This window comes from Amblyraja radiata, chromosome 29 (assembly GCF_010909765.2).
Source record: "Amblyraja radiata isolate CabotCenter1 chromosome 29, sAmbRad1.1.pri, whole genome shotgun sequence".
NCBI lineage: Eukaryota > Metazoa > Chordata > Chondrichthyes > Rajiformes > Rajidae > Amblyraja > Amblyraja radiata.
The window spans coordinates 26886386-26904755 of NC_045984.1; the positions used below are offsets into that span (position 1 = coordinate 26886386).

Genomic DNA, 18370 nt, shown 5'->3' on the forward strand with positions numbered 1-18370 from the left:
AGGCGAGATTTAAAAATGTCAGATATGATCTTACTGACTGTCAGGGTCAAATGTTTCACTTCCTCTATTTGTAATACTTGCATTTATCAACTGTCAGCACAGCCACAGGGGTTTTTGACCCATGAGTCAAATTGTGATAAATTGTGTCGTGTCTCCTCTGACCTGAGAGAGGAGGTTCCACTTCTAACACAGTGCCAATGGATGCAATAGGAAAGGAACATAAGAGGAGCAGGGGGGATTGCCTGAAGATGAGCCTCGACCCGAAACGTCGCCCATTCCCTCTCTCCACAGATGCTGCCTGTCCCGCTGAGTTAGTCCAGCAATTTGCGTCTATCTTTAGATTGCCATCTCAGTTCAGTTTAGTTTACTGTCACATGTACCGAGGTACAGTGAAAATATTGTTGTTGCGTGCTAACCAGTCAGCAGAAAGACAACACATGATTACAATCGATCTATTTACAGCATGTAGATACATTAAACGGGAATAACATTCAGTGCAAGGTAATGAAGCCAGCAAGTCCGATCAAAGGATAGTCTGCCGGGGGTCACCAAAGATCAAGTCAAGTCACTTTTATTTCTATAGCACATTTAAAAAACAACTCTCGTTGACCAAAGTGCTTTACATTGATGGAGGTACTAACGTTATACAACAGTGGTTCATAGATTAAGTACATACATAAATACATACATATAGCCCTCCCTCAGAGGACATCAAGAAAGGCTTGAGAGTAAAGATGAGTTTTAAGTCTCGACTTGAAAGAGTCGGTGGAGGGGGCAGTTCTGATGGGAAGCGGGATGCTGCTGTTCCACAGTCTAGGAGCTGCAACCGCAAAGGTGCGGTCGGCACCTGAGCTTATGCCTAGACCGCGGGATGTTCAGTAACCCCAAGTCGGCCGATCTGAGGACCTGGAGGTGGTGTGGTGGGTCAGCAGTAGTGGTTGTGGTGCGTGTTTTCACACTTTTGCTAGATGAGAGAGAGGGAGAAGAGGAAGTGGCCAGGGTGCGACTCTTGATTCTGCTGCTGGCCTTGCCGAGGCAGCGTGAGGTCTCCATGGAGTCAATAGAAGGGAGGTTGGTCTGGGTCTGCATCTTTGTGACTTCTCAGACTCAGAATCACACTTTATTCACCAAGTGCGTTTTGCAACATACGAGGAATTTCACTGGCCAGGTCAGTCATACAATTAAAAGCAACAGATCACTCAAAAACACATTTTAACATGAACATCCACCACAGTGACTCCTACATATTCCTCACTGTGATGGAAGGCGAAATAAAGTTCAAGTCCTTCCTTTTGTTCTTCCTCGGTCATGGGCCTCGAGCCCTCCGTTGACGGGACGATCTTGACTCCTGTAGCCGGCGGCGTTTTGGTCCCTCCGCATCGAGGCAATCTGCTCCCGCATCGGGGGGGGATGTCAGCTCCCCCTCGCCGGGCGATCGAACCTCGCGTCGGGGCTGGTGAACCTTCCGCGGCGTTGGAGCTCCCGACTAGCCTCTCCCGAGACAGCGAGCCCTAGATGGTAAGTCCACGGTGGTCACAGTGGGAGCGATCCCAGGCAAGGGATCCGCTCCGATGTTAAGTCCACGCCCCGCGTAGGAGGCCTCCAGCTCCAGCGATGTTAGACCGCAGAGCCCGGAGAATGTGGTCGAAAATTGACCACATCTCCGGGAAGGTAGGAACTTGAAGAAAGGTTTCCCCGATCCCCTCCCCCCTCACCCCACATAAAACAAACCGAAGCACGTTAAAACAAACTTTTAACGCACACTAACAAATAACAAAAAGAAAGAAAAAAACGAATGGGCTGCCATCTCCCCGGTTCATTCAGATTAAGGTTAGTCTCCCACCTCTGCACCAGTCTCCAGAAACCCCAAGGTTCCTCAATGCCCGGAAATGTACCCATCTCTGCCGTAAATAGACCCAACAACTCTCCTCCACGTCTCCATTGGGTTGAGCATTCCCGAGACTGGGGACACTGGATGTGGGTCTCATTCTGCTGCTTGGAGTGTGGGAATATGGAAGCTTCCCACGTTAGTTGGTTTGTAGCTTTTTCAACTTGTTGTTTGTTTGGGATGGTTGTGAAATAGAACCAAGGATGCTGACATCAAAGTCATAGCTTGTGGTGTTCCTCCCAGCAGGAACTAGTGCCTCTCAGTCCTTGGCACTCACAAGAATGGCCTTAGGGTCATGGATGGCCTCGCCAACGCTAAAGAATCCTTGCATAGTGCCAGCAATCAGCTCTTTCCACACATTATTTGTTCTTTAGGACATGGGATTGCAGTTGGACCTCAGCTTGGTGTGTAGACATGTTCATCTACTGCTGAGAGAATGGAGCAGCTGGACTTGTACACTCTGGAGTTTAGAAGGATGAGAGGGCATCTCATTGAAACATATAAGATTGTTAAGGGCTTTGGACACGCTAGGGGCAGGAAACATGTTCCCGATGTTGGGCGAGTCCAAAACCAGGGGCCACAGTTTAAAGAATAAGGAGTAATCCATTTAGAACGGAGACGAGGAAACACTTTTTCTCACAGAGAGTTGTGAGTCTGTAGAATTCTCTGCCTCAGAAGGCGGTGGAGGCAGGTTCTCTGGATGCTTTCAAAAGAGAGCTAGATAGGCGGCGGAGTCAGGGGATATGGGGAGAAGGCAGGAACGGGGTACTGATTGGGGATGATCAGCCATGATCACATTGAATGGCGGTGCTGGCTCGAAGGGCCGAATGGCCTACTCCTGCACCTATTGTCTATTGTCTACTGCTGGAATGGATACTCTGGCAGCTGGTATTTGGTGGGATGCCCAGATGACATAGTCGTCTAGGAGGGAATTTCAGGGTGACATTGTGTGGGAAAGAACTGCAGACGCTGGTTTAAATCGAAGGTAGACACATTCCGGGTCGAGACGTCACCCATTCCTTCTCTCCAGAGATGCTGCCTGTCCCGCTGAGTTACTCCGGCATTTTGTGTCTACCTTCAGGGTAACACTGTTCCTAGGAACTCGTGCACCCAGTCAGTTTCCCAGCATCCCTGACTTCAACAGGGAAAGGAAATAGAGCAGTGTGTCCCATAAATGCCCAGTGGACAATGTCCAGCAGTGGAGTTGCTGCCTTACAGCGCCAGAGACCCGGGTTTTAGCTTGACTACGGGTGCTGTCTGTATGGAGTTTGACCGTTCTCCCCGTGACTGCGTGGGTTTTCTCCGGGTGCTCTAGTTTCTTCCCACACTCCAAAGACGTAGAAGCTGTAAATTGTCCCTAGTGCGTTGGACAGTGCTGGTGTCATCGCTGGTCGGCACGGACTCAGTGGGTCGAAGGGCCTGTTTCCACGCTGTACCTCTAAAGGCCTAAAGTCTAAAGAGACACAAGGAACTGCAGGTGTTGCAATCTCGAGCAAAACACAAAGTCCTGGAGGAACCCAATGGGTCAGGCATCATCTGTGGAGGAAACGGACAGATGACATTTTGGGTCGGGATCCTTCTTCGGACTGGTGGGGGTGGAAACTGGAAAAGGGTGGGGACGGGACAAAACCTGGTGAGTGATAGGTGGATATACCGGTGAGGTGGGGTTTGAGCGGCAGATAGGTGGAGTAAGTTACAATGTCCAGGAAAGAGATTTGTCTCGTGGGTGGCGCAGCGGTAGAGTTGCTGCCTTACAGCGCTCGCAGCACCGGAGACCCGGGTTCGATCACGACCACAGGTGCTGTCTGAGTGGAGTTTGCACGCTCTTGCCGTGACCGCGTGGGTTTTCTCCGAGATCTTCGGTTTCCTCCCACACTCCAATCCCATACAGGTATGCAGGTGTGTATTGGCTTGGTGTATGTGTAAATTGTCCCCAGCGTGTGTAGGATAGTATTAGTGTGTGGGGATCGCTGGTTGGCGCCGACTCGGTGGGCCGAAGGGCCTGTTTCCCGGCTGTATCTCTGAACTAAACTAAAAAAAATTGCCACACTTACAACGCATCAGTTTCTTATCAGATGCTGAGGGACAGACAGTTAATGGTTAGGAAAACCCCAATCCATTTACGTATAACAGTGTCACAAGTTCAACCTCAAAATTGTTTTTATTCCACTTTCTTGGTGTGTGCCTTGTAAAGAGAAAGTAGCCCGCAAGGAAAATACTTTTAAGATCACATTTTTCGTGAGTTACAGATTAACGAGAAAATCAATAATACACGGAAATGCTGTGAATTTAACAATCTTGGCATTCCAACATCCGGTTGGAGGAAGATGCGGTAAGAACTGTAAATCATTGAACATCAGGTGAGTTTTTATTCATTCATGGTTTCCACTTGCCAGTAGGCCTATGCTTGGATCTCTGAGACGTAGATTCTTTGACCACAAACCGCAGGCAGAGAGCCCTGTTGAACATTTAAAAAAAACATAAGAACACCGTCTGATAATAGCACCCCACAAAACACACGTTGAAAGTCAGAAGTCTGAAGAAGGGCCTCGACCCGAAACGTTGCCTATTGTTAGAATAAAGGGGAGGCCATTTAAGACTGAGGTGAGAAAAAACTTTTTCACCCAGAGAGTTGTGAATTTGTGGAATTCCCTGCCACAGAGGGCAGTGGAGGCCAAATCATTGGATGGATTTAAGAGAGAGTTAGATAGAGCTCTAGGGGCTGGTGGAATCAAGGGATATGGGGAGAAGGCAGGCACAGGTTATCGATTGGGGACGATCAGCCATGATCACAATAAATGGCGGTGCTGGCTCGAAGGGCCGAATGGCCTCCTCCTGCACCTATTGTCTACGTGATCTATGTTCAAAGGTTATTTATTGGTCACATACACCTAGGTGTAGTGAAATGCTTCTTGCCAATGCAGCACATAAAGAAAGAATACAGACATAACATTAAATGTAATCTATATTTCCTTCGCTCGATAGATGCTGCCTCACCCGCTGAGTTTCTCCAGCAGTTTTGTCTACCATTGGAAGTCAATGTTCAGTTAAGTTTGTGTCAGAAGGAACTGCAGATGCTGGTTTAAACCGAAGAAACACTTTTTCACACAGAGAGTTGTGAATCTGTGGAATTCTCTGCCTCAGAGGGCGGTGGAGGCCGGTTCTCTGGATGCTTTCAAGAGAAAGCTAGATGGGGCTCTTAAAGATAGCGGAGTCAGGGGATATGGGGAGAAGGCAGGAACGGGGTACTGATTGTGGATGATCAGCCATGATCATATTGAATGGTGGTGCTGGCTCGAAGGGGCCGAATGGCCTACTCCTGCACCTATTGTCTATTTATTGTTACCCTGTATAATCCACTCTGTGAACATCAGGCCATCATAGAATTTCATTGCATCTGGTGAACATAATCAACTAATCTGCTCTGATTGTTTTATTCCCGAGTTTTCAATCATCTGAGTACCCAATATAATTTAAATTTTATTCCCGATTCCATTTAGCAAGTTGCTTTTACTTGAAATATACTCCTGTTTATTCATGCCTCAAGTGTGGCAATTTTACTCCTCAATTACCTATCTTTGAGCCGGAAGAATAGCAACTGTGTCTAAAAAAAGCTGTAAATAATTAAGGGGATTGATCCAGTTTAACACCTTAGCTGTTTCTCCCTCCATGGATACTACCTGACCTTAGCTTAAAGGTGCAGCGTGGAAACAGGCCATTCAGCCCATCGACTCCATGCCGACTAGCGATCACCCGTACACCGATTCTATCCCACACGCTCGAGACAATTCACGGCAGCCAATTAACCTACAAACTCAACTCAACCTGCACGTCTTTGGAATGTGGGAGGAAACCGGAGCACCCGGAGAAAATTTGAGGATGGGCATTCCTGCTATTGGGGGAGTGCAGCGTAGGTTCACGAGGTTAATTCCCGGGATGGTGGGACTGTCATATGATGAAAGAATGGAGCGACTGGGCTTGTATACACTGGAATTTAGAAGGATGAGAGGGAATCTTATAGTAACATATAAAATTATTAAGGGATTGGACACGCTAGATGCAGGAAACTTGGTCCCGATGTTGGGGGAGTCCAGAACCAGGTGCCACAGTTTAAGAATAAGGTGTAGGCCATTTAGAACTGAGATGAGGAAAAACGTTTTCACACAGAGGGTTGTGCATTTGTGATGGGGAGAAGGCAGGAACGGGGTACTGATTGTGGATGATCAGCATGATTACATTGAATGGCGGTGCTGGCTTGATGGGCCGAATGGCCTACTCCTGCACCTATTGTCTATGTATCTATGAAAACCCACGAGGTCTCAGGGAGAACGTACAAACTCCACACAGTCAGCACCTGAGGTCAGGATCGAACCTGGGTCTCTGGCGCTGCGCCACCATGCTGCCCACCTCGCTGTTGAAAAGCTAGACAAAGAACGGTGTGCGTTTTTCTCCATAGAGTCTCCCTATGGATGTTCACTGACCTATGTGTTACAGCATTGGCCTATAACTATTTACTCACTTACTTCATTCAATGCTCAATGCTGGTTGAAATATTACTTGTACTCACTGTGTAGGTCTGACAGACCAGGTCCAGGAGGTCAGTCTCTGCATGATGCTGGATATCCTCAGAGTGAACCTGAGTAGAGGAAACATCAGTCACTGCGATGCTGCAAGTAAGAATTTCATTGTTGTATCTGGGACACACAACAATATAACGGTGGTTTGCAATGGGATGGATTTGTCGGTATCTATGGGGCAGTCACGGTTCCGCAGGGGCAGAGTTGCCGCCTTACAGCGAGCGCAGCGCTGGAGACCCGGGTTCGATCCCGACTACGGGTGCTGTCTGTACGGAGTTTGTACGTTCTCCCCGTGACCTCCAGAACAAGGGGTCACAGTTGAAGGATGAGGGGGAAATCTTTTAGGACTGAGATGAGAAAATCATTTTTCATGCAGAGAGTGGTGAATCTGTGGAATTCTCTGCCACAGAAGGTAGTTGAGGCCAGTTCATTGGCTATATTTAAGATGGAGTTAGATGTGGCCCTTGTGGCTAAAGGGATCAGGGGGTATGGAGAGAAGGCAGGTACAGGATACTGAGTTGGATGATCAGCCATGATCATATTGAATGACGGTGCGGGCTCGAAGGGCCGAATGGCCTCTACTCCTGCACCTATTTTCTATGTTTCTATGACCTGCGTGATAACCATATAACATATAACCATATAACAATTACAGCACGGAAACTACAGCACTGATCTCCGGTTTCCTCCCACACTCCAAAGACATTCAGGTTTGTAGGTTAATTGGCTTGGCATAAATGTAAAATTGTCCCCAGTGTGTGCAGGGTAGCTTTAATGTGCGGGGGATCGCTTGTCGGCGCGGGCACGGTGGGCCAAAGGGCCTGCTTCCGCGCTGTAATTCCAAACTTAATTAAACTAAGCACAAATGTTATTGTCAGTCAGCCATGAAAATTGCAGCGTGCAAATCCTTCAACAAGTCGGGCAGAGACTGATAGAAAGGCAAGTGTTGCTTCCAAACAAGATGTAAATGTCCTTGTCCAATTCAAAAAAAAAAACAAAATGTTAGAACAAAGCAAGCCTTGATTTAGTATTTGCAGAGTTATGAGAATGTTACATCATCATTACTTTGTAACCAGAGAAGGAGACAGTTGATAGGGGGCCAGTTAACCCTCAGTGCTAATGGCGCCCGTTTATTGATTGATTGAATTACGTGTGGGACACAACATGGAAACAGGCCCCTCGGCCCAGCGAGTCCACGCTGACCATCGATCACCCATTGACAGTAGCTCGATGTGATCCCACTTTCACATCCACTCCCTACACACTCTGGGCAATTTACAGAGGCCAATTGACCCGCAAACCCGCACCTCTCTGGGATGGTGGGAGGAAACCCACGTGGTTAGAGGGAGAACGTGCAAACTCCTCACAGACAGAATCGAACCTGGGTCTCTGGCTCTGTAAGGCAGCAGCTCGGCCAGCTCACGCCACTAGTTAAAAATGTCATAAGGTGTGAATGTTTTCCAAAATTGTGCAATTTGTCGCTGGTTTCACCCAAATAATAAAGCATCAAGCGTTGGGGGGGGGGGGGGGGGGGGGAGGTGGGGGGGGGGGGGTGGGGGCACGGCCGAGAGTATCCTGGTGGAGGGGCGCAGAGAACAAAGGGGACGCAGAGATTGATAGGTGGACCCCAAGATAGAAGGGGGGGGGGGGGACCCGATGGAGGGGCGCTGAGAACAAAGGGGTTCCCCGAAATCGAAAGGGGATCCCGAGATTGATGGGGGGGACCTCGAGATTGATGGGGGGGACCTCGAGATTGATGGGGGGGGTCCCGAGATTGAAGGGGGGGGATCCCGAGATTGAAGGGGGGGAACCCGAGATTGATGGGGAGGATCCCGAGATTGAAGGGGGGGATCCCGAGATTGATGGGGAGGATCCCGAGATTGAAGGGGGGGGTCCCGAGATTGAAGGGGGGATCCCGAGATTGAAGGGGGGGATCCCGAGATTGAAGGGGGGACCTCGAGATTGAAGGGGGGGGATCCCGAGATTGAAGGGGGGGGACCCGAGATTGAAGGGGGGGACCTCGAGATTGATGGGGAGCCCCCGGTGGGCCGCAGCGGCAGGCCTGGTTCGCCTCTACGAGCAGAAGATAAAACAGTGCAATTAATTTTTTTGTAACTTTGTGCCAGAAATGTGGCGACTCTTCGGCTCGGCACGGCCCAGGTGAGGTCTGCTGTACGGTTTTACCAGGTTGTACGCAAAACAAAGCACTTCGCTGTACCTAGGCACATGTGACAACAGAGTATCAGTGAATCCAGCTGCCCTCACACCCTGTCCTGTCGTCCCAGCACCAGAAATGAGGTGAATTTACAGAGAAAATGGATTTACAGAGCACTATGTTTGGAGAAAGTTCTCGACCTGAAGCGTCACCCACCCATTCCCACTCTGCAGTGATGCCGCCTGTCCTGTAGAGCTACTCCAGCATTTTTGCCTCTATCTTCAATGTAAACCAGCACCTGCAGTTCCTTCCTACATACAGCGTTTCCACATCTGCTGTGCCGCTGCAAGTCGGAATTTCATTGTTCCATTGTTCATATAGAAACATAGAGAATAGGTGCAGGAGTAGGCCATTCGGCCCTTCAAGCCTGCACCGCCATTCAATATGATCATGGCTGATCATCCAACTCAGTATAAAAGTCTTAAGGGATTGGACAGGCTAGATGCTCTCGATGTTGGGGGGAGTCCAGAACCAGGGGGTCACAGTTTCAGAATAAGGGGTAGGCCATTTAAGACAGAGATGAGGAGAAACTTTATCACCAGAGAGTTGTGAATCTGTGGACTTCTCTGCCACAGAAGGCAGTGGAGGCCAATCCACTGGATGTTTTCAAGAGAGTTAGATTTAGCTCTTAGGGCTAAGGGAATCAAGGGATATTGGGGGGAAAAGCAGGAACGGGGACTGATATTGGATGATCAGCCATGATCATATTGAATGGCGGTGCTGGCTCGAAGGGCCGAATGGCCTACTCCGGCACCTGTTTTCTATGTTGCGGGACACATGACAATATAGTACGCTCGACTCCCGCGTTAGTTTCTGACTCCCTTACCCCGTTGATGAGAATCCAAGGGACATAACGATGTGGAGGCTCCAGACCAGCGGTCAAGCGAGCGTTTACTTGCACGAGTCGGGAACCCAACTCTCCGTAGACACAATCGCTGATGGTCTCCCAGGTCAAGGCAGGCGCGTGGTCTTGCAAACACTGTAAGATCAATACATCGACAGATCCACCTGCCATCCTTCCTCTAGATTCACAATTTGCAACTCCTCAATCCATTTATCTCACAACCATCTTTACATCTCTGGACTGTGTCCAACCGTATGCCCATAGCCCCCCCTCCCCCATCTCCCACAATGGGGTTCTTCGTGAATTGGGGTGAGCCAGCTCGTGTAGAGGCGATGTGGTGAGCTGGAGTTATGCCTCAACGCCCTAGTGGTGAGTGGGTGACCATGCGATGCCTTTTGCTCTATCCACTGCTCAAGAGCAAGTCTTGTACAGTTAGGGTTGCCAACTGTCCCATATTAGCCGGGACATCCTGTATATTGGGCTAAATGGTTTGTTCCATACGGGACTGCCCTTGTCCTGGCTTTGACTCGGGTCGAGAGGACTGTCGGGTCGGAGCGCCACGTCTGGCCCCGCCTCACTCATCCCGACGTAGTGCAGCCCATGGAGTGCAGCAGCAGCAGCGCCTCGCCCGTGGCCACGTCGGTCGGCAGCCCGGACCTTCGCTTACCGCCGACACCACCACCACCCCTCCTTCTCATGGCCGATCATCGGTTCATGAGTCGGATGGGGCGCCGGACTTTGCGCGCTCAGCTGGCCCGCAGGCTGGGCTTTTGTGTGCAGTCCAGCACCCGGGGCAACTCATCATTCACCCAGCCACGGCCGAGCCGGTCAACAAATTGCCGTCGTGAATTTGTCCCTTATTTGGGCCTTTTGTCCCTTATGTGGGAGTGAGAAAGTTGGCGACCCGAGGTACAGAGTAGAATCACTCAGCCTGGAGACAGGCCCTTCGGCCCACCATGCCCACCCACCAAGATGCCCCCATCTACACTAGTCCCGCCTGCCCGCGTTCGGCCCACAGACATCGTGTTGTGGGGGCGTCAGTGGGAGGTTGGAGAGCCTTGAGGCAGCACCTAGAGGAGCGATGTGGGGGGGGGGGGGGGACTCACTGACCTGCTGGGCGGTTGCAACCACTGTGTGGGCAGACTCCATGCAGCAAATGACGGGCAGGTAAGATGAGGTGTTCTTCAGGTGATGAATCATGCAGCTCTGCTCAAGGACAAATGAAGGTTACAGGGAAAAGGCACCACGGTGAAACTTTCTATTCATGGAACAAAAAAAATGCTGAAGACATTTCAGAGCCGGCTGGAGTTCATGGCTGATATACTTCAGCTGAAGACTGAGTCTGAAGAAGGGTCTCGACCCCATTTCCTTCACTCCATAGATGCTGCCTCACCCGCTGAGTTTCTCCAGCATTTTTATCTACCTTCCATTTTCCAGCATCTGCAGTTCCTTCTTAAACATACTTCAGCTCCGTTTATCTTTGACCACCCTCTATCCCGTCATTCAATGTTTCAATTGTATTTTATTTTTACATGTACCTAGGGTGTATACTGACCTGTATACACTTTTTTTGCGTACAGGTCAGTAAAAACTCTACTATATATAGGCACCCTTAATATCCACAAACCCATTGTCTCCTTGAATGCATCGAGGACCAGAGGACATAGGCTCAAGGTGAAGGGGAAAAGACTTAAATAGGATTCTGAGGGGTAACATTTTCACACAAAGGGTGGTAGGTGTATGGAACAAGCTGCCAGAGGAGGTCGTTGAGGCTGGGACTATCCCAACGTTTAGGAAACAGTTAGGCAAGTGCACGGATAGGACAAGTTTGGAGGGATATTGACCAAACACAGGCAGGTGGGACTAGTGTAGCTGGGACATGTTGGCCGGTGTGGGCAAGTTGGGCCTGTTTCCACACTATATCACTCTATGCATCTATGACTCTATCCTCATTTCAGTTCTAATTTGGCTATAAATTCACGTCACAGGAGCAGAATTAGGCCCATCCAGCCCATCAAGTCTACTCCGTCATTCAATCAGGGCTAATCTATCTTTCCCTCTAAACCCATTCTCCTGCCTTCTCCCTGTGACCTTTAACACCCATACTAATCTAGACTACGTTAATCTCTGCTTTAAAAATACCCATTTTCTTGGCCTTCAGAGCTGTCTGTGGCAATGAGATCCAGATTCACCATCCTCTGGCTCAGGGGTGGTGAACCTGCGTCCTTCTAGGCCATTAAGTGCGGCCTTTTGAATGAATCCAAATTTTCTAGAACAAATCCTTGTATTTTTATTAATATGATTTTGTTCGTCTTTTATTATTTTTATTTTAATCTTAAAATGAACGTATTTAAAATACCAATGAGTAAAAGAAGATTCAACGAAATAATCCTCCCCGACTGAGGGCCACAATTAAAACATTAGTAAGTCATGAGGGCTATTTTAACACCTGTTATGCTCATGATTTAATTCCAATGCGACCCTTGAATGTACGTTAAATTTGACATGCACGAAAAATACTTTCTTGCTTTTCAACCACTTATTACTGCGAATCTGCATTCTCAAATCAAATGACGGATACCCATCTAGAAGATCAGCTGAAACTGCGTACCTCCATGTTGCAACCAAATATTCAAATGCTTTCCCACAAACAAACAGTCACAACAAAGTCATTAAAAGGTTAAGCAACTTTAGAACTAACCATTTTTTTCATTTTCTTGAAGTTAGTACTTTGTGGTTAGATTTTTACAAAATAATGTATATTTTGAAGTATATCTAATTGAAGTTTCTTGGATGCGGCCTTGTTAGATTACAGCTAACTTAATGCTGCATTCCAACATGAAAAGGTTCCCCACCCCTATTCTGGCTAAAGAAATTCCTCCTCATTACTTTTCTAGGCCCAGGACGGAGAGTTCTGTGTGGGAATGGGAAGGGGAGTAAAAGTGTTTAGTGTTAGATAGGGCTCTTAAAGATGGCGGAGTCAGGGGATAGGGGGGAGAAGGTAGGAACGGGGTACTGATTGGGGATGACCAGCCATGATCACATTGAATGGCGGTGCTGGCTCAAATGGCCGAATGGCCTACTCCTGTACCTATTGTCTATCGGCCCATCAAGTCTACTCCGCCATTCAATCATGGCCGATCTATCTTTCCCTCCTAACCCCATTCTCCTGCCTTCTACCCAGAACCTCTGACACCTGTACTGATCAAGAAGGCTCGCTGGTGCCCGGAGGCACGGATATACGTGGTGAAATTAAACGGCTCGGATCCCGGTCGATGGACGAGTAGCAGCAGCAATACGTGACTTGCACCTGGATCATATTTCCCAGACACTCTTCCTCCCCGTGTTGGCACCAGTACTGCACGCCCTGGGCACCTTGAATTATCTGCGGAGTGAAACACGGGGAGCGTGAGATGCAAGGGCAGGAAAGTGCCTGCAACAGCCCGAACATCATGAACTCGAAGCTAAGGATCGCACCACAAGGAGAGATACATAGCTGAAAGGATGGAAAATTACTGCTCGAGTTGAGTTTAGTTTAGTTTACTGACACGTGCTCCGAGGTACAGTGAAAAGCTTTTGCTGCGTGCTAACCAGTCAGCGCAAAGACTATACGTGATAACATATGAGCCGTCCACAGTGTACAGATACATGATAAAGGGAACAATGTGAATTACGTGCAGGACAAAGGCAGTAACGTTCAATCAAAGATAGTGCAAGGGTCTCCAATGAGGGTGATGGTGGAAGGGTTGCTTCTCAGACTGGAGTCCTGTGACTAATGGTTCGGCCCGAAACGTTGCCTATTTCCTTTGCTCCATAGATGCTGCTGCACCCGCTGAGTTCCTCCAGCACTTTTGTCTACCTTCGATTTTCCCGCATCTGCAGTTCCTTCTTAAACACTAGGTTTAAGTTGAGGGAGGAAAGGTTTAATAGGAACCTGAGGGGTCACTTTTTTTTTACACAAAGGTTGGTGGGTATATGGAACAAGGAGGTAGTTGAGGCAGGTACTATCATATCAGTTTGGACGGGTGCATGGATAGGACAGGTTTAGCGAGATATGGGCCAGGTGGGACTAGTGCAGATGGGGCATGTTGGGCGGCATGGGCAAGTTGGGCCGAAGGGCCTGTTTCCGCGCTGCATGCGACTATGACTCCAAGGCTCCTCCGGGTAGTGACATGTTTCCGATTTGCTGTTTGTGTTCAGACTGGAGTGCACAAGGCAAAAAGAGCTGCCGGCAGGGAAGAGTGAAAGAAATAACACAACTGTGAAGTGGGAACCAACAGCAGAGAGAAGGACACAGTAAAACAAGGACCTCTGTAAAAACAACAGCCTGGGAACACCAGTGTAAAATAAAATAAAATGTATGGGACAAGTAGTAATGCAAAATAAGCAGTCTGTACAGTAACATGTTATAAATGTGAAACAATGAAGGTCATAAATATAGTCAATTTCTGAAACTAGTTAATGAAATTCTGGATAGGCACAAAATGCTGGAGTAACTCAGCGGGACAGGCAGCATCTCTGAGAGAAGGAATGGGTGACATTTTGGGTCGAGGCCCTACTTCAGGCTCTGGAGTGTGTTCAGGGTGTCTGATGAAGTTGATTGAACCTTTGAAGAGGCGACTAACATAGTGAATTGTGACAGGGAGCATGTGTACTGTGATGTAAAGCACCTTGAGTATTAGAAAGGCGCTATATAAATCCCATCCATTATTATTATTATTACTGTGTATGGATGTGATTTATGCGTCGGCTTTTAATGCTATCCCACATCGGAGACTGTGGCTAACGCTGACTCTTATTAAGTTGGAGGGCTAAGGGCCAAGTGCAGACAAATGGGACTAGCCCAGTATGGTCGGCATGGACAAGGCGGGCTGCAGGGCCTGTTTTCAGGCTGTACCGGTCCATGGCTTTTAGTTTTTAAGTTTAGTTTAGAGATACAGTGCGGAAACAGGCCCTTCGACGGTCCCCGCACACTAATACTATCCCACACACACACTATGGACTAATAACAATTCTACTAAGCCAATTACCCTACAAACCTCTACGTCTTTGGAGTGTGGGAGGAAATCGGAGCACCCGGAGAAAACCCACGTGGTCACAGGGAGAACGCACAAACTTCGTACAGACAGCACCCGTAGTCAGGATCGAACCCGGGTCTCTGGCGCTGTGAAGCAGCAACTCTGCCCCTGCGCCAACATGCCGACTTTATGAAGGATAATGATTCATCTGCTTTGGAAGTTGGATGAGGAGACAGACAGGAGATATGGGGAGAAGGGATTATTGATAGGGGACGATATGGGGAGAAGGGAGGCACGGGTTATTGATAGGGGACGATCAGCCATGATCACAATGAATGGCGGTGCTGGCTCGAAGGGCCTCCTCCTGCACCTATTTTCTATGTTTCTAAGACATAATGAATGGGAGTTTATATTTGTTGGATGCGACTGGTAATCCCACAAGAGATCACAAATATTAACTTATTTATAAATAAATTAGAAGGTTTAGTAGGAAGCTGTGAACTCCAGACGGATGTGGCTACCAGTGATGAGGCAGTGTCAACTCTGTACAGTACAAGGTGGCATGGTTCAGAGGGACATGGGCTAGACGCAGGCAAATGTAATTACCTTAGATGGGGCATCATGATCGACATGGAGGAGTTGGGCCGAAGGGCCTCTTTCCCTGCTGCATCTCTGTGGGGCTGTGAATAAGAGCTTACACAAGAGAATGCGGATGCTGGAATCTTATACAAAGCAATAAAGTGCTGGAGGAACTCAGCAGGCCAGGCAGCATCTGTGGAAGGGAACGGACAAATGGCATTTCAGACCGGAACCCTTCTTCAGACCCAATCCAAAACTGAAACGTCGTCTGTCCATTTCCCTCCATAGAGGCTGCCTGATCCGCTGAGTTTCTCCAGCACTTTGGGGTTTTTTTTGCCTTGTGCACTCCAGTCTGAACACAAACAGCAACTGTCCATTTCCCTTCACAGATGCTGCCTGATCCTCCAACACTTTGGTTCTTGGTTTCTAAAGGGCATCAAAGGTAACAGGAAGAAGGCAGGAGGATTGGGGCTGGGAAGGAGAGATAGATCAACCATGATTGAATGGCGGAGTGGACTCGATTAGACTCGCCTAATTCTGCTCCTATGGCTTATGAACATATTCCAACCCCCCTGGTCCTTGGATATGCAAAGTGTCCAGAAAGGTTAGATTCAGTTCGAGATTAAACTTGTAACTTGGGCCATGTGGGAGTTCAGCAAACATTGATTACAGGGTCAGCCTGACTTCCAGAGCACATATTTTTACTGTTATGTTTCAAACTTGAGCAAGTGGCAGCTAAACGATCTGGAGTAGATGTCAGTCGAGTTATCTTGTATGAGGCATTGTATAATGACCAAAGATAAATCCCTCAAACACCTTGATCAGAGTCACCCCTGAGACCACCCCCTCACTCCCCCGTCCCCATAGCATTTTGTGCCTATCTCCGAAGCATCTGCAGTTCCTTCCCACACCCATTGTTACCTCAGCGTTGCCGAACGGTATCAGGGTGATGTTGAGAACCTCCTTCATCTTCATCCACACCGGGCAGAGTTCCTGGACTACGAAGGCACGGCAATCGGGACACAGGGATTCGTAGAACAGGCTGATGTGCACAGGAGGCCAGTCCCCGGCCTGCGTGTTCGAGCATCTTTTCCCAACCTAGACCGACAGAAGGAAATAGACTGAGTGTCTGCCCGTGAGAGAGGTCCATGACCCTGGCCCATGGGCACGTCGTCACTGGTGAAATCAGTCCTCTAGATCGACACAAAACGCTGGAGTAATTCAGCGGGACAGGCTGACACTGAAGAAGGGTCACTGAAGAAGGATAGGCGACGTTTCGGGTCGAGCCCCTTCTTCAGATTGATGTCAGTCTGAAGAAGGGTCAGTCTGAACATCAGTCTGAAGAAGGGTCTCGACCCGAAACGTCACCTATTCCTTCCCTCCAGAGATGCTGCCTGTCCCGCTGAGTTACTCCAGCTTTTTGTGTATCGGTTTTAACCAGCATCTGCAGTTCCTTCCGGCACAAATCAGTCCTCAGAGGTTTAGTTTAAGAAAGAATGCCGGAAAAATCGAAGGTAGACGAAAATGCTGGAGAAACTCAGCGGGGGAGGCAGCATCCTTGGAGGGAAGGAATTGGCGACGTTTCGGGTCGAGGGCCTTCTTCAGACTGATGTTCAGACTGACCCTTCTTCAGACTGACATCAGATGCTGCCTCACCCGCTGAGCTTCTCCAGCATTTTTGTCAACCAGAGGTTTAGTTTAGTTTACTTAAATTTATTATTGTCACATGTACCGAGGTACAGTGGAAAAAATGGTGTCACGTGCTTCCCAGTCAGCGGAAAGACTATACATGATTACAATCAAGTCATCCATGGTGTACAGATATAGGATGAAGGGAATAATGTTCAGTGCAAAATAAAGTCCGATTAAAAAAGATAGTCCGAGGGTCTCCAATGAGGTAGATGGGAGGTCAGGACCGCTAGTTGGTGATAGGATGGTTCAGTTGCCTGACAACGGCTGGGGAACAAGTCCCAGAATCTGGAGGTGTGCGTTTTCACATTTCTGTACCTCTTGCCTGATGGGAGGAGGGAGAAGAGAGAGACTCTTCCTCATAGGAACCAGAGGAGCAACTTTTTCACACCAAAGGTGATGGGTACATGGAACGAGCTGCTGGAGGAGGTAGTTGAGACGGGTAATATAACAACATTTAAAAGACAGCGGGTGCAGCAGCATCTATGGAGCGAAGGAAATAGGCAACGTTTCGGGCCGAAACCCGGAAGGGTTTCGGCCCGAAACGTTGCCTATTTCCAGAAGGGTTTCGGCCCGAAACGTTGCCTATTTCCAAAGGGTTTCGGCCCGAAACGTTGCCCATTTCCTTCGCTCCATAGATGCTGCTGCACCCGCTAAGTTTCTCCAGCTTTTTTGTGTACCTTCGATTTTCCAGCATCTGCAGTTCCTTCTTAAACATTTAAAAGACATTTTGGACAGGGATATTGATAGGATAGGTTTAGGGGGAGAGGGATCAAACGCGGGTCGGTGGGACTAGTCTAGATGGGGCAACTTGGTTGGCATGGGTAGGTTGTTTCCGTGCTGTTTGACTCCGTGACCAGAGCTGGCAGTGGCCAGACCAGCCCAGAGTTACGCAGCGATGAAAAAAACAAGACATACTCACAGCACAAAGAGATAGAATGAACAGCTTCACCAGCAACTTCATGCTGTCAGCAACAAACCTCGCCTCTCTGGTGCTCAGCTGCAGGCCGCTAGGTGTTATAAATACAAGTCATGATTATCGATCGAGATCACACTGACCCTGGAATCATTTTGCCCAGTGTGTGCTGGTACCATCCTGATGAATCATTTACAAAGGGAATCGATGTACATGCCTGTGAATTATTCCCCAAGAATCGATTCCCGATCCATGGTCCCACAGCAACTCCAGACAAATTCACAGAGATGCTGCCTGACCCGCCGGGCTCCGCCAGTACTTTTGTTTCGCAAACCAGCATCTGTAGTTCCTTGTGTCTCAACCTAGATAAACAATGCAGCGTCTCACCCAGTCTTTCCCTTGGCTATCTGAGGTTGAGAACATGCGTAGGATTGCAGAGACTGACGTACAGCTACCACCACCATCACTTCATCGGTTTCCATAGCTCCCGTACCGGCTCTTGATAGATTCCTTTGTGGAGCGAAGGAAATAGGCAACATTTCGAGTCTTGTTATACCTGGATCTTTTCATTCCTTCCATACCTTCTGGAAATAGGCAACGTTTCGGGCCGAAACCCTTGCGGGTTTCGGCCCGAAACGTTGCCT

General features: G+C 48.6%; 1 protein-coding gene across 1 annotated transcript; it reads right to left on the reverse strand.

The window, feature by feature from the left end:
• Positions 1–4030: 4030 nt before the first annotated feature.
• On the reverse strand, positions 4031–17825 carry LOC116989523 (gamma-interferon-inducible lysosomal thiol reductase-like). Its single transcript, XM_033046990.1, has 7 exons — positions 17733–17825; positions 16043–16219; positions 12835–12909; positions 10635–10730; positions 9507–9659; positions 6456–6524; positions 4031–4346 (listed from the first exon to the last, which is right to left on the reverse strand). The coding sequence occupies exons 1-7, from the start codon at positions 17772–17774 to the stop codon at positions 4290–4292; spliced, it is 669 nt and encodes a 222-aa protein (XP_032902881.1). The 5' UTR covers positions 17775–17825; the 3' UTR covers positions 4031–4289.
• Positions 17826–18370: the final 545 nt, after the last annotated feature.